General features: G+C 32.3%; 2 protein-coding genes across 2 annotated transcripts; both read right to left on the reverse strand.

The window, feature by feature from the left end:
- Positions 1 to 799: 799 nt before the first annotated feature.
- On the reverse strand, positions 800 to 1,979 carry LOC117933909 (transcription factor MYB93-like). The gene is made up of 4 exons (XM_034855491.1): positions 1,714 to 1,979; positions 1,520 to 1,635; positions 1,261 to 1,457; positions 800 to 1,180 (listed from the first exon to the last, which is right to left on the reverse strand). Exons 1-4 carry the CDS (start codon positions 1,977 to 1,979, stop codon positions 800 to 802), a joined length of 960 nt encoding a protein of 319 aa, XP_034711382.1.
- Positions 1,980 to 9,268: 7,289 nt separating this feature from the next.
- LOC117933999 (transcription factor MYB92-like) lies at positions 9,269 to 10,152 on the reverse strand. The gene is made up of 2 exons (XM_034855584.1): positions 9,881 to 10,152; positions 9,269 to 9,772 (listed from the first exon to the last, which is right to left on the reverse strand). Exons 1-2 carry the CDS (start codon positions 10,141 to 10,143, stop codon positions 9,403 to 9,405), a joined length of 633 nt encoding a protein of 210 aa, XP_034711475.1. The 5' UTR covers positions 10,144 to 10,152; the 3' UTR covers positions 9,269 to 9,402.
- Positions 10,153 to 16,359: the final 6,207 nt, after the last annotated feature.

Raw genomic sequence — 16,359 nt, forward strand, 5'->3', positions numbered from 1 at the left:
TATTCCAATAAACACCAGAAATTTTCTATAATTTTTTTGTGCAAAATTAAATAGGCAATAGCAACTACTAGCAATAAAAAAATAAACTCATGTAACAGAAAAATAAATCAGATATTAGAATTTTTACGTAAAAACCCTCATAAGGGAAAAACCATGGAACCTAGTCTAGTTCAAACTTCCATTATCAATAATAATTGTCAAATGCATCAAGAGTACATATAGCCTTAAATTATACAATTTTTTTTTGACAAAAAAAACAAAGAAAATTGAAGAAAATATACCCAAAAACGTCATTACTGTTCACAGGCAGTAATACTAATTTCAAGCTCAAAATCTGATCTCGTTCAGATTGTAGCTACTCGAGTTTCAAACATCTCCTCCAAATTTCAACTTGATTGGACCACAAATGACATAGGATTGGATTGTTGATGAAATCTGGACAGATGCGTTTTCCTCTCTTCTCTTAACAGAAATGAACCGTTATTTCAAACAGAAATGAGTCTCGCTCAACATCATTTCATACAGAACTGGGTCTACATCTGCTCAGAAAGAGTTGGGGATTTCTTGACCAGCTGGGGTGATCTTCTCCACTACTTGATTGGCCATGGAGGTCTCAGGTGAGGCTGAAACTGGTACAGGAATCGAATTTGCATTTGGATTATCGGCAATCACAGAAAGAAACTCTGCAATTTTAGAATTAACGGCATCAGGTGAAAAGTCTCCCCCGAAAGATTCGCCAGTCTCATCATCCATTAGAAGTTCTCGCCTACTAAGTTTTAGGAAGGCTTTAGTTGATTCTTCAGCTGGCGTGACCTCGTTCTCCACTACTTGGTTGGCCCTGGAGCGCTCGGTTCCTGGAGCGCTCGGTTGAGTCTGAAACTAGAACTGCAGGAACAGACCTTTCAGTTGGAATATTAACAAACAAAGAACCATGCTCGTCTGGATAGTTGTGATGACTGGGGAGAGTCTGAGCAGGGTCTGTTGAAATGAAACCAAGTCCAGCGAGCTGAGCCTGAGGATCGGGTGTAATGTCACTGAAGCCCGGCTGTACTACGGGGTTATGCAGCGAGTGAAGATTAGGTAGCTCTGCATCTGAGTACAATCCCAGGGCGTAGTCCCTTAGATAAGCCCCAGTAGAAGCTAACCAACCAGCAACTGCGAGTAACGGTTGTATCGGGGTCTGTGTGGCAGGGGATATCCCAAACAGAGAGCCAATATGGGCTGCATAGTTTTGGTCAACTTGTGGGAAAGGAATCAAACCCCCGTATTTAGAATGCTGGTAATCAAACGATCAAATTGGTCTGGAGGGTTGTAAACTGTTGGGTCCCTCATCGCCTGATAATTGAAACCGGATCCTTGACCGGTGAGAGCCCCCGTAGGGTATGTTGAAATGAAACCAACTCCATGGAGGTGAGGATTGGGTACCCGTGCATCTGACTGCAACTTCAGGGCATAGTCTCTTAGATAATTCGCACAAGAACCCAAAAAAACAGCAGCAGTTAGTAACGGTTGTAACAACGGTGTTTGAGTGGCTGGGGAAATATCCTTTTCGCAAGCTTCTTCAAACGGGTGTTCCAATAGTTCTTGATTTCAGTGTCAGTCCGGCCAGGAAGTCGAGTGGCAATAAAGGCCCACCTGCCAAAACAAGACAATCTCCTCAAATGATGTATTTTCAAGATCGAAAAAGATGAACAAAATGAGGAGACTCATTACCTGTTGCCATGAACAGATTGAAGTTTGATGATGGTGTCTTCTTCGTTTTGAGTGAAGTTCCCTCGCTTGATATCGGGCCTCAGATATTTGAGCCACCTCAATCTACAACTCTTCCCACACCTGTTCAGCCTCGCAAGCTTTGGGACCTTTGTCCACTGTCTAGGCTCACCATGTTTCTTGATGTATCTTATCAGTTTCTGATCTTCTTTAGGAGTCCATGGACTCTTTTTCGGCCCATTCCGCTCACGTGCCTGTGATGCTGCCATTATCAATCACCTGCGCAGATGGAAACAAAAATCCTATAAATTCCACATGAAATGCCGTAATCGTTTTAAAACTAAGATTGCTTCAAGTTTCAAAGAAGTGTACAGATAACAACGGGAGTTTCAGAACTTGGAATTGAAGATAGAACTTAGAAGAGTATGAACTTCTTGCTGGCCAAAGGTGGGTTTTTATAAATATTGGCTACGTGCTATCTCTCAGTCCTTGACTAAAATTTTTCAGGGAAAGGAAAGGGATGTGTGTATCTCAGCCACCGATTTGGTATCGCCGAAGACTTCGTAAACAAATTCCAAGGCAGATAAACGGGGGATAGGAAAAGGATGGATCCAGGTCGTATTTTTTTTCTACCATAATCTCGTATATTTGTCTTTTTTTTTTTTTAAATAGAATTTTAAAACAATGACAAAAAGACAATTTTAATATGAAATTTGAAAGAGCCTTGCAGCTATTTTGAGGTGACATTATATGCCCAAAACTAGTTACAGGTAAACGGGAAATTGCACTTAAAGTAAACTCTATGTTTATAGAATTCTATTAAAGAAAGGATTTTTTTTCAAATGATAAAAAGATAATTTTAAGGGAGCACCATGTTGGAAGACAATTCTGAAAAAACTAGACATTTTAGTAAACATTATAGAGTTGGAAGACAACTCTATGTTTATAGAATTCTACTCCCACGTGCACTGACACCTTGGCCCAACGCCTTTGACTTTATATTTCATGGAGGATTCAGGGTAAACATTATAGAGTTGGAAGACAACTCTATGTTTATAGAATTCTATTCCCACGTGCACTAACACCGTGGGCCCAACGCCTTTGACTTCATTTTTCATGGAGGATTCAGGGTTCACTGAAAAGTTGGAGTTGGACTCTCTTTGGTTCTTTCTTTGTTTGGCTTTATTAGTCTAAACTGTTGCCATTCTTTGACTCCCAACTCCTTTGACTTTGCAATGTGGTTTAAATGATGCAAAACAAAGGGGGAAAAAAATCATAATTTGATTGCTATTGCTTGCAAGAAAGCCTCAACATAGAAATGCTTATTTTCTAAAGAAGTAGCTACAATGTATGATAAAAATTCTAAAAAGATCCATATGAAGTGCATTGATTTTTACTTTTCTTAGTTTAAAACCATGTACTAGTTTGGGAATAGGTGAGATGGAATAATTTGATTTTCTGCCGGTGATGATTGCCAAGCCACAGTAATAAGATTTAGGGGGGCGTACAACAATTTGATGTTCACAAGATTCACTCATGTGAAAAGAATTTGGACCAATTCCAATCAATTCATGTGGGTTATTTGGCAAGATGCTTGTACAGACTTGTGTTCTCTTCCTTCTTAGTCCAACTGCTTATACAATTTAGCAATGTCACAGTGAATATGTCATGGTTGAGCACAAAGCTCAGTCGCGAAGCATGTAAACTCAGACTATGAGAATCTCAAGAGAGGCCAAAGCTCCGATTCCATTACAATTTCAATAAAAGAACAAAATCATAAATGCAGTGTTAATTTGCAGGAAATTTGGTTGCTTGTGTGTGATTTCTAGGATTATTGAATTTGGTTGATCTAAGCATTGATTTTCACATAAATTCATGTGAGTAAGGAGCAATGTTTTGAGTTGGGTTGTGGGTTGGTTATGTGTTTCTGCAATAGTTTTGCAAAACTAATTTTTATAAAATAAGAGTAGAAATTTTATTTTATTATTCAACAAATTGATAATTGTTTAAGACAAATTGTTGATTTTGTTTTCCTTGAATTTTTTCATAGTTAACCAAACAAAAGAAATGATTTTTTTTCCTCTTGAATTTTCCATGGATAACCAAATAAGCAAAAAAATTTATATTCATTTCCTTAATTTTTTCTTTCCTTCCATTTTTCCTCCCAATTTTCTTTCTCTCACATTTTCTAAGAGCCAAACATAGCCTAAAGGGTTTTGTTTTTCCTCTTTTGTGGGTTTTTTTTTCCATTATCGAGGTTGAGATATTTTTCCATTAAAGGATTTTGTTTGATCAAGTTTTGTAATTTTGTGTAGTTTGGAAAAGATAGTATAATTTATATTGAGTTTAATAGTTGTTTTGGGGGGTTTGGGGTTGGTTGGCAGTCTTCAACTATTTTAGGGTTCAACACCGACAATTTCAATGGACAACATAACAGGCTGTCAATTATATTTGGGCAAAACGCTCTGGGGGCTTGTCAATTTTTTTTTTTTTTTTTTGGTTTGTTTTTGGTATGTTGATGAAATTGGATGTAGTTGGACAAGGATGAATGGAGTGTGTTAAGAATGTGTAGCTGATTGTTGGGTGGATGAGAGAATGAGGGAAAAAGGGGGGAAATTTTTGACATTTCTTTTTTTGGATTTATTATTGAAAAATTAGGGCTTAATAAATTAACAGAAGGTTTTTTTTTCGATGGATGGTTATTCTTTTTTGCACTCTTATTATTTATTTTGGATTATTCTTAATAGAAGCCATGGATTGTTAGAACTTCTTGTTACTACTAATTTTTTTTAGTTAATTTTCTGATGAAATGATTCATGCACTGTTATTTAAGCTTTGGTGAATGAGTTTATATGGCCTTAGATCTTCCACTGTGCTCATTCTCATATATTTTTAATAGGAATATGGGACTTTGTGATTTGATTTGCTTATTTGCTTGATTTTTATAGATAATTCGCAATATATAGTTACTAGAGGCGATGAGATCCCTAGAACTATTTTTGGAAGTATGCTAGAGTGGCTTTGCCAAATTTATGATGTCACCAGATATTTAGGATGCTACTCTTTTAAGGCTTCAAGCATACTTAATAAATTCATGTTTCAATTTGCTAAGTGAGAAGACAACATTTGTTAAGAAAAAGTTTTAAACTTTTTCGGCGTTTTTCATCTGATAAATTGTTAAGAAAATAAATGAAGAGGTTGTGGTTGAATTAGCTATTGTATGCAAGGGCAAATGTCTTTTTTTAAAAAAAAAACTTTTAAGTTTTCAATTCAAATTATCCTTTATTTATTTATATGAATCAATATTTGATATTGTCTTTTATTTATCCATGATATTGTCTTCTTGTAGGAAAATAAGCACAAATTTTGTCTTTGAATTTGTCTTCGCAAGTTTCTGAGTTCTCTTTTGCTTTACCTTTGTTTTCTTACTAACCAAGAAAATACTTCTAATTTATTTTTAAATTCTGATACACATTTACTTTAATTGCATGCATCCATATTTGGCATTGTCTTTTATTTACTCATTGAATTATTTAATGCAAGTTTCAAGTTTGATTTTCTTCTTCCTGCATTTCTCAGCAACCAAAAGGATTTCTTTTCTTTAAGTTCTCATTCTCCCTACGTGCATGACATGACATGACATGGAATTCTTTTACCCAATATTTTCAGAACCGGACTGATCATTGAACCGGAAAAATTACCGGTTCATTGGTTGGACCAACAGTCGAACCACGGTTGAACCAGTGATGCAATAAATATATAATTTATATATTATATAAAATTAAAAATAATTATAAAAAATTAAAAATATATAAAATTACAAATTTTAATAATGTTTGATTTCTTATATTTGGTATATTAAATTAAATGATAAAGTTTAATATTTTAAATTTTATTAAATAGAAATATGTAATATTTAAGAATGAAGATATATTTAAGATGAAAAAATTTATAATATTTAATTTTTTTCTTTTTGTCTTTGTATTTTATTGTTTTAAAATTATTATATTAATTAATTTATATTATTTTTTTATAATAATAATAATTATATTATTATAAAAATAAACAGGAATTTAAATATTTACATTTCTTTAAAAAATTTATATGATAAAAATTTGAAATAAAAACATTAATCTTAGATTCTTACTATATATATTTTTAACAACATCATATAATAAATATGGTGCAATGCTCAATGGTTCAAAGACTTCAAACTTTAATTTTTAAGAGATCCATGCGTTCAACCCTCCAAGAACCCTCCAAGAACAGTCCAAGTCCCAGTCCCACATTGGAAACACATGAATTCTATATATGTACTTTAAGTGCTCTATAAATACTTTGCAACATCCCTTATAAGTCAAACTTGCCAGCGAATTGGGCCTGAAGGCATGATCCAAATATAAGTTTTATAAGCATTTCTTGTCATTAGATTGGTCTAGTGGTTTGGATCAAATCTGGGCTTATAATTAGTTTTAGTTTTAAAAGAATTGGGCGTGGAATGTCTAATTTCGGAATTAACAAGAGCACATTCCTTATAAAAATTAAATTCTTATCACTTTTCCCGATATATTTATCCATATAAGCTTATATTATTTGTGAACGCAATTATATTATTTTATTATTTACGAAAATGCTACTCCCACGTGCACTAACACCATGGGCCCATGCATCCCAAGTGTAGTAGTCCACTCAACTTAAACCCTAGTAAGAAGACAATTCTGAAGAATCTTCAAACTTTCTATATTCGAGCAAACTTGAAGGCTGGCATGGAAGGCCCCACCCTACTTGCTGTTCGTGTATTTGATTAGTTTTCTGTGGAAAACTAGACATTTTAGTAAACATTGTCATATTTATTGATGACAACTTTTGCTTGATTGAATCTCGACAACAAAATCTTTGTACATTCGTGATGGTGATGTTTTTGTCCTTGTGTTTTCTTGCTAGCATGAGAATGAGTCAAAGAGGGAAAGAATATTAGGGATGACAAAGGGATGATCTTCTTGCTGGCCAAACGTGGGTTTTATATATTGGCTGCGTGCTGTGTGTCTCAGTCCTTGATTAATTTGTATAGGAAGAAAGGGATGTGTGCGTCTTCTGTCCTTGATCATTTGTAAAGGGAGATTACTAGAGTTTTAATAGGGTCAGAAGACTTCACAAAAAAATTCCAAGGCAGATAACGGGGGATAGCAACCGCCCAAGAAAGGATCGATCCTTTATAGGTCGTACCATAATCTCGTATATTTGTTTTTTTTTTTTTTAATATGAAATTTGAAAGAGACTTGCAGCTATTTTGAGGTGACTTAAAGTGAACTCTATGTTTATAGAATTCTATTAAAGAAAGGATTTTTTTTTTTTTTGAGATGCCGACGTTGCTGGATCACTCGTCGGACAGTAACATTTTCCCTGAGATCGGGAGCTTTACCAGCTTGATGACGGGGTCGAACGATCCAGCGGCTCTTGGATTCAATATTTCCGACATTTCACCGTTTAAATATCAAGAACAAGTTGATCAGAATCAACAGTGGCAACAGCAGCAGCAAAAGATGTCCGATGAGTTGAAGATGCAGGAGATCACCGCGGGATTTCTTGATCAGACTGTTCAGGTGGAGTTATCAGCGTTGCAGAACAGGTCAAACCATGGCGGATTCCCATCGTTGGATTGGCAGACCAGTGGTGATCAAGGTATCTTCGATCTTCCTGGAAACTTTGATCAAGGCTACTGGACTCAGAGTCAATGGTCCGATAACGATCACCCTCTCTATCTGCCCTAGCCTCTCACCATTTAACCACAACTCTCAAAGAAAATTTGAAGAAATGATTCAAAAAGAAAAACAAAAAAAAGGAATTGAGAGAGAGAGAGTAAGATGAATATGACTGTTCTCTTATGTAAATTTTTTTCAGATATTTTTTTTTTGGGGTCTTATTTTGATGATTCTGGAAGGTGTTTGGCTTTGATCTTGATGTTCATCTGCAACTAACTTTCATGTTAGTGTCCTTTTTTCCCCCTTGTTGGGGTTTTCCTTTTTTCATTCTAATGTATTTCCGATTAAATTAATCAAATATAGGAAAAATATAGTGTTTTGTTTGTTTGGATGCTTCCTAACTTCCTGAATCTCTCCTAAAATTTTGACAATTCATCCTAAATTTCAACATACTAGAATCCCTGAGCTGCAAATTTCTTTATATAGAATTTTAGAGAGAGTTATGTATTCATTGGAAAATTTTAAGGGCTAACAGAAGGTTAGATTACTATGTTAATTAGTGGGGTTGAGACGCCGGTCAAAGGCTTGATCTAGTAACTTCAGAAAGCGCCACCGCCGAGACCACGATGGGAGATAAACTGTTTGGGTATCTCCCTGGAGAAGACAGCAAGTGCGGTGGATAGAATAAGGGGATCGAACAAGTTGATCAAGGTGATTGAGTTAGGGTACAGGCAAGTAGGATTTTCAAGACAATGTACAAATGTTTTCAAATTATGTTTTTAGTTTTTATAAATATTCTTGACACTTCTAATTATATTTTTATATTTTAGAAACAAAAACAAAAGAAAAACTCAATGATTTTTCAACAATCTTTTACTGATCTTTGGTGGTATGATTTGGACTGGAAGGATAGGATGGTGATGTGTTATTAGTGTTGATTTCTCATTTAAAATTGTTTTTAAAAAAGATTCAAAATCAAATAAATTTCCCTACCTTTACCTTTTAAATTTTCTTTCAAATTATAAACTAATAATAATAATAATAACAAACCCCATCTTTCACAATTATTTTAAAATGTCAAGGTTTTAAACCAACAATAAAATTAGTCCATCTCAGTCTGCAACTCTTGCCACATCTCTGAAGCCCTACCCTACACACAAATCTAACCTAAAATCCATGCCCTTGGAACAAAGAACGTTGCCTCTACAACTCTTTGCGGATCCAATGAGACCGATGGCTACAGTTTATCTCCTGAAACTGGTCAACTGAAGGCAACTCTTAAAATTAATAATCTTTGGAAGTTCATCCCCCTCCATCTCTCTCTCCCTCCAATTTGGTGGTGATTTTGACCCACATGCACTATAACACAATATACAAATGTGGTTTTAATTTTTATAAATATTCTTGATAGTTCTAATTGTATTTTTATTTTTAAGAACAAAAAGGAAAAGAACAATTTTTTTTCAATGATATGGTAATAATCTTCTACTGATTTTCGTCATGATCTTACTGCAAATTAAGTCAACTCCAAGGTTGAATTATATGATTGCAGGATAATACTTAAAAGAGTTGAATCACTTACTTGGATAAAACCATTCATACGGTGGAGTTGTAGTTAAATTAACAAGATTGGAGATGATGATCAAAGGAACTGGTATACACGTCAAATACATGTGGGGCTCATTATACACGCATTAGAGACCTAGAAAGGGGACTAAAGTACCCGTCAACTTAACACAAAACACGGGTTTATTATAATATTCATAACCATGGAGAAGAGGAAGTTGATGCGATTTAGCGTACAAATCAAACACTCATCATAGCCCAATACATACTCATTATCTCTACGAACCCAATCTAGAAATGAAGCATTATTTTGTGTTGAAAAGGGTCTAAGTACCCTATCAACACGATCACACAAACCAGAGTCTTAATTTATTATGTTACATGATCCATGAGCATGAAGGAGATCGATGTAGGCATGCGTGTACTAATTAAATATACTATCGACTGAAGTGTCTGGAGGGCTCCAGTTAAATAGAATATCGACTGGAATGCCTTCTGAACCTAAATCGTCACAATGCTCAAAGGTGGTTGAAGTACTGGGATAACGGTTGGCGATTTCTTGGTCAGCTGGGGTGACCTCAACAATCTCCACTACTTGATCGGCCTTGGAGGGCTCCAGTGAGGCTGAAACCGGCGCAGGAATGGAACTTGCATTTGGAATACTCGCAAGCTCAATACCGATCCCATCTGGGTTCCTGGGACAAACTTGTGGGTTGTTCCTCTGATGGGAATTCCAGAAATTCTTGATCTTAGTAGCCGTTCTTCCGCTCATCTCCTGTGCTATAGTTTCCCACCTGAAAAACAAACACAAGTTCCTTTTAAGTACACTAAACTCTAAACCCCAAACCCTAAATCCCAATAGTTAGAAAAAAGATGAACAAAATGAGGATGACTCTGATTACTCATTGCCATGCTGCTTTTGGAGTTCGATAATGGTGGCTTTTTCCTCTTCAGAGAAGGGCTTTTGGTTGATACCAGGCTTCACGTTGCTGTACCACCTTTGCCTACAAGCCTTCGGTTCCCTGTTCAGGCCTGCAAGAGTTGGGACATTTTTCCAGGAGCCAGTCTCACCATGTCTCTCCATATATTCAGCAAGTTTCTTGTCTTCGTCCGGTGACCATCGAACTCTCTCCTGATCTTCCTGGTTCTGTGCTCTTCCCCTCATCGAAATTTCCCTGCAAATTAAGCTGGAAGAAAACCCCGTAAATTTTCCACGCTGAACATTACAAACAAATCAATAAAGAATCATTGAAATTTGAGACCTTGAAGATATAAGCGGGCACATGACATTGCTATAACACAAACTTGTTCTTTATAGTGGGGGGATTTCTGATCTGGTCCTGCAATACCCAAAAACCACGGGAGATAAACTGGAAGATGGTGGGAGATAAAACTGATGTAGACGATTGTTGCCCCACACTCGATGTAGGACCCTGAGAAACAAACTGATGTAGTGGGGAGATAAACTAAATAAACTGGTGTAGGGGGGAGATAAACTGATGTAGACGATGGTTCCTCGAAAGTTGACCCATATGTTATCATCTATGATTTCATTATTATGTACTTCAGTCAATTTATTTCAAACTTATTCTCGTTTATTTCATTAACTTAAACATCCAAATGATTAAGCAAACGTTAACTAATCTTTTGTCATCTTAACCACCCTGGAAATACTCTACATTTCTTCAAAACTTCACCTTTTTACTTTAATTTTCTTACGACACTTAATCATTTTCCGATTTTCACTATTAGTCCTATGCTCTCAAAAGTCCTCTTCAAGTGAGTTTTGATCTATTTTTCTAGGTCAAGGTGCATTAAACCATCTAGAATAACTCCAGCAATAAAAAATCCTATAAATTCCCCATGAAATGCCGTAATCGTTTTAACACTATGATTGCTTCAAGTTTCAAAGAAGTGTACAAATAACAACGGGAGTTTCAGAAATTGGAATTGAAGATAGAACTTAGAAGAGGATGATCTTCTTGCTGGCCAAACGTGGGTTTTACATATTGGCTGCGTGCTGTGTGTCTCAGTCCTTGATTAATTTGTATAGGGAGAAAGGGATGTGTGCGTCTTCTGTCCTTGATCATTTGTAAAGGGAGATTACTAGAGATTTAATAGGGTCAGAAGACTTCGTAAAAAAATTCCAAGGCAGATAACGGGGGATAGCAACCGCCCAAGAAAGGATCGATCCTTTCTAGGTCGTATTTTTGTGGTGGAATGGATGTTTTATACCAATTCAATACCTTACAGATTTTTGGGAAAACTATATTGTCATGTTCCTAGATTGATGTTATTAGAAGGAAGAATCATTAACAAGACTAATAGCTTTATAATGGTTTTGATTGTTTAAATCAATCACTTGAGACATATTTTAATTTATGTGATATTTATTAAACTTTCTTGGAGAGAAGATAAAAAATTAACTGAAAGGGGGTTTGTCATGTTCTATATAAAAATCACGAGTTCTTTTTGACTTAAGTGTTTTATTTTAAGAGCTCCTTGGCTGGGACGGGAGATAAACTGTACCAACAGCCCAGGCTTTTGTAGTGGAACTCGCCTTCACGGCCTTCTGTCGACCTGGCCGGTCTTTAGAATATATTTAATCAATGTAATAATTTTTTACTTACGCATTGTTGGAAGAGCTCATTGGTTGGGATGGGAGATAAACTGCACCAACCGCCCAGACCAAGATGCAAGATAAGCTGTACCAACATGGTCACAACTCAAGTAGGACCTGGGAGATTCAAACTCTCCCAAACAACCCTAGACCAAGATGTGAACATAAATACGAATTAACACACAAGTTTCATCATTTTATTTTTTGATCTTATTTATTTATATTATGATTAATTATAATTATATCATTATTCAATAATGCAGCATTTTAAAAGATTTTAAAATTCACCAGGTATATACTCATTCGGCATCTTATAGATTTTTCCTAATTATATTATTGTGTTCCTAGATTGATGTTACTGGAAAATCATTAGCTCTAGAATGGTTTTGATTGTTGCAAAGTAATTGAATTGTTTAAATCAATCACCTGAGACTTATTTTTAATTTATGTGATATTTATTAAATTTTCTTGGAGGGAAGATAAAAAATTAACTGAAAGGGGGTTTGTCATGTTCTATATAAAAATCATGAGTTCTTTTTGACTTAGGCATTTCTTTTTCAGAGCTCCTTGGCTGGGACGGGAGATAAACTGTACCAACAACCCAGGCTTTTGTAGCTTAACGGATGTTTTTTTACAGTGATTCAAAAAACTCACCTTCACGGCCTTCTGTCGACGTGGCCGTGACCAAGATGGGAGATAAGCTGCGCCAACCGTCGAGACCAAGATGGGAGATAAACTGATTGGGTATCTCCCTGGAGAAGACAGCAAGTGCGGTGGACAGAATAAGGGGATCGAACAAGTTGATCAAGGTGATTGAGTTAGGGCACAAGCAAGTAGGATTTTCAAGACAATGTACAAATGTTCTCAAATTATGTTTTTAGTTTTTATAAATATTCTTGACACTTCTAATTATGTTTTTATACTTTTGAAACAAAAACAAAAGAAAAATTCAATGATTTTTCAACATTCTTTTACTGATCTTTGGTGGTAAGATTTGGACTGGAAGAATAGGATGGTGATATGTTATTAGTGTTGATTTCTCATTTAAAATTGTTTTTAAAAAAGATTCAAAATCAAATCAATTTCCATACCTTACCTTTTAAATTTTCTTTCAAATTATAAAATGATAATAATAATAATAACAAACACCGACTTTCACAATTGTTTTAAAATGTTAAGGTTTTTTTTTTCTTTTTCTTTTTTAGTTTAAAAACAAATACTCAATTGAACAAATATTTAATTTTTCTCCATTTTTTTTATATTTTTAAAATAATAATCTCAAGTTTTTTTAAAAAAATATTTTTCCCAATTTGACATAAAATATTAACCAAATAGAAATTAAATTTGAAATAAAGTCCTTCATATATCTATATCCACTGATGAACTAACAATTTTTTTTTTAATTGTGACTCATATTCATAGGAATATCTTTCATTATATCCACAACAAAGATGGATGACTTACATAATGGTTTTTATTTTTCCTACTATTTTCTTTTCTTTTAATTTTTCTCTTTTTTTTTGTTTTGTTTTCTTTTTTTTTTATTGATATTTCATCTCTAATACTAATTTAGGCTTTGGTTATAATAGCTTTCTTCTTCTTTTTTTTTTCCCCCCAAATAGAAATTTTAGTAAAATTCAAAGTCATAATTTTCGAAGGATGATACAAATATTTTAAAATTTTCATTAAACATAAAATAACTTCTTATATAAGATAAAATAAAGCTTTTATTAAAAAATTACATTTTTTTTTTTTTGCTTCCACATTAAGTTTTTTTAAAAAAAAAAAAAAATCATAACCTTTTCTAATACAAATAATTAAATAAATATAGAAACTCTTTTAAACTTAAAAAAAAAGAGCTTTCCACTTATAAAAGATGGATGACTTAAAAATCATTTTACAAAAAGAATCTCGTCTTTTTAACCAATATGCAAATATCATATGATAGAAAACTAATATAAACAAAGCCTAAATTAGTATTAGAGATGAAATATCATAAAAAGAAAAAAAATTAAAAGAAAAGAAAATAGTAGGGAAGAATTGAAAGAAAATAAAATTTCAGGTCAAATTCAATAAAATTTACGTATATACTTCCCAAATTTACATTTTTTTTGTTATATAAAGTTATGAAATTTTAAATAAATTTTGTTATATTTAATTTTCGTTCATTTATATATAAGCCAAAGAAATTATTAAGGGGTAGTTTTAACGTGTTCATTTATAAGTCCAAATGATTGGTATTTTTGAGATTAATATAAATTAACATTACTAAATGAAAAATTAACTTTTATCATATGATATTAACTTGTATTTTCCTCGAGGTCACTAACAAAGAGCTTCTAATACGTTTTCAAGAAAAAAGTGGCCATTAGTTGTAAGTAATCAATGATCAATCGAAAAAATACTTGATTTTAAACCTTTGGGTAACGAGTAGTTTACTCAAGCATAAGTGACATTTTGAGAGAGGTGAAATTCAATTCAAGGAAATTAATCCTCCATTTTGATGCATATTTGCATGTATAGTTTCCATTGATGGATATTTAAGTTCGAAGGTTTTTAAGTTTACTTCAATGGATAAGTATGAAAAAAAGTTGATCTTATAACAAAGCTCATTTTTATCTAAATTACCCCTTTTACAGTTAAAAATGGTAAATTTTGTTGTATGAAGTGATTCTATATTTATCATTATTATTATTGGCTTGGGGAGCATTGGCTTGAGGGTTCTTTTACTATTTTCCTTTGAATATCATAATGCTGATGTGGAACTATTATATAATAATATAATAATCTATTAATGTGAATTTATGAAATTAACCTTTTCAAGTTATGTAATATAATAAAAATGTATTTGATAGTGTTTTTATTTGAAATGTTTTAGTAGAAGTGTTTTCTCTAAAAGTGTTTTTAAGAGAATCACGTATCAAACGTTTTTTCAGAAAATACTATAAATGATTTTTCAATATTATAAGTGATTTTGTAGATTTTTAAAAATATTTTTTAAATTTTATCAAATACCTTATTCTATTTCTAAAACACTTTCTTTTTTTATTAAAAATATTTTCTAAAATCTATATGCAACCGACTCTAAAATAGTAATAAGTTTTTTCCACGGGCTTTTTTCATTTGTAGGTTAGTAGTAATATGATTCAAGTCTCAAGGGAAAGATGGTAAAATAGAAAGAAAAAAAAAATTGTGTGAATAAAAATTACGTTATGATCCTTTGATTTTTTTTTTTTTTTGTTTTGTTTGTTTTTTTTTTTTTTTTGGAATTTTGAAATTTCGGATGGAAAAAATCTTTAAGTTGGAAGATGGGAAAGAAATGAAAAATGAGAAGAAAATAAAGTTAGGATTTACGTTGTTTGTGTTGCTTCAAGCGAAAGGGAAGATGAAAAAAAATAGTAGGAAGGAATTTAAAATTTCTTATTTAATTTAAGATAATAAATAATATGAAGACAAATAAAACTTGTTGAAAATTATTTAGAAGCTTCTAAATTTTATTTTCTTCTATTTTAACCAAAAATTAAAAAAAAAAAGGTGAAAATTAAGTTGGAAAAAAAAAACAGTTAAGTTTATATATATATATATATATATATTTTGAAATTCAAATGACTTCTTATATTATATTTGTATATGAGAAGCACTTCAAAAAAAAAAATGTATCACTGAAGTTAAGATGTTTTATTTAGTTTAACATGAAAAATAAAATACAAAATCAAATATAATAAAAATTATTTAAAAACTTATGTATTTTCAAATTCTTTACTTTTTATAAACCAAAAAAAAAGAAACAAATGAAAAAAAATGTAAAAATTGTAATTAAATTTAGACTTATTTTTTTCCTTCAACTTTAAGGTTTTACTTTTTCTCAAAATTTCCAAGACTTAAATTCAATAATTTTTAAAAAAATATTCTTATAAACTTATATCTTCTTCTTTTTTCTTTTTTTTTTTTTAATATAGAAAAAGTAGGAAGAAATTTCAATCTTTCGAGTCACAACAGGAGTAACAAGAAAAATCAAATATAATGAAAATTATTTTCACAATGTGTTCCTCATATATAAAATAAAATTTAAAACAAATGATGAAAAAATCTTTTTAATTTAAATTTATGAGTAAAAATAAATAAGATGAAAAGAAAATAGGATCAAAATTATTTAGAAACTTATAAAATTTTAATTTCTTCATTTTTAAGAAAAAAAAAAGTGAAAAGTAAATTGAAAAAAATGTAAGAAAAATATTAAGTTTAAATATATTTCTTATTTTCTTTTAACTTCTCACCTTCTTTCTCTCTTTCTATATATATTATTAGGTTAATGATTCTTCTAATCAAGTTTTGATGATTACAAAATAAGGTTAAGGTTTCTAATAGTTCAAGTCGAGTTAATTATTTTAGGTATTTTTGAAAATTTAAATAAAGTCTAAGCAACTAAAGAAAATTAATAACTTGAGAACTTGAGCTTTTTAAAAATTTAAGAAGGTCTATGATTGTTCATAAGTTTGATTCTTGTTGGTGCATTTGAGTTATGAATTTTTTATGTACTAAAAATTTCAAAAATAATCTCTCATTAAACTTAAATAGATCACATTTTCTAAAAATTAGATGATTTCATGGTTTTGATGAAACCATAACCCTATTTCTTCTTAAACTTGCTTTAAAGGGTTATTTGAAGTTGAACACATGTTACCGAAAGTTCCCAACCTCGATTTGAGTCATTTATGCACATTATAGTGTAATCAGTTGAGGTAGGGGAACCAATTGAGT

The sequence above is a fragment of the Vitis riparia genome, chromosome 16 (genome assembly GCF_004353265.1).
Source record: "Vitis riparia cultivar Riparia Gloire de Montpellier isolate 1030 chromosome 16, EGFV_Vit.rip_1.0, whole genome shotgun sequence".
NCBI classification, from domain to species: domain Eukaryota; kingdom Viridiplantae; phylum Streptophyta; class Magnoliopsida; order Vitales; family Vitaceae; genus Vitis; species Vitis riparia.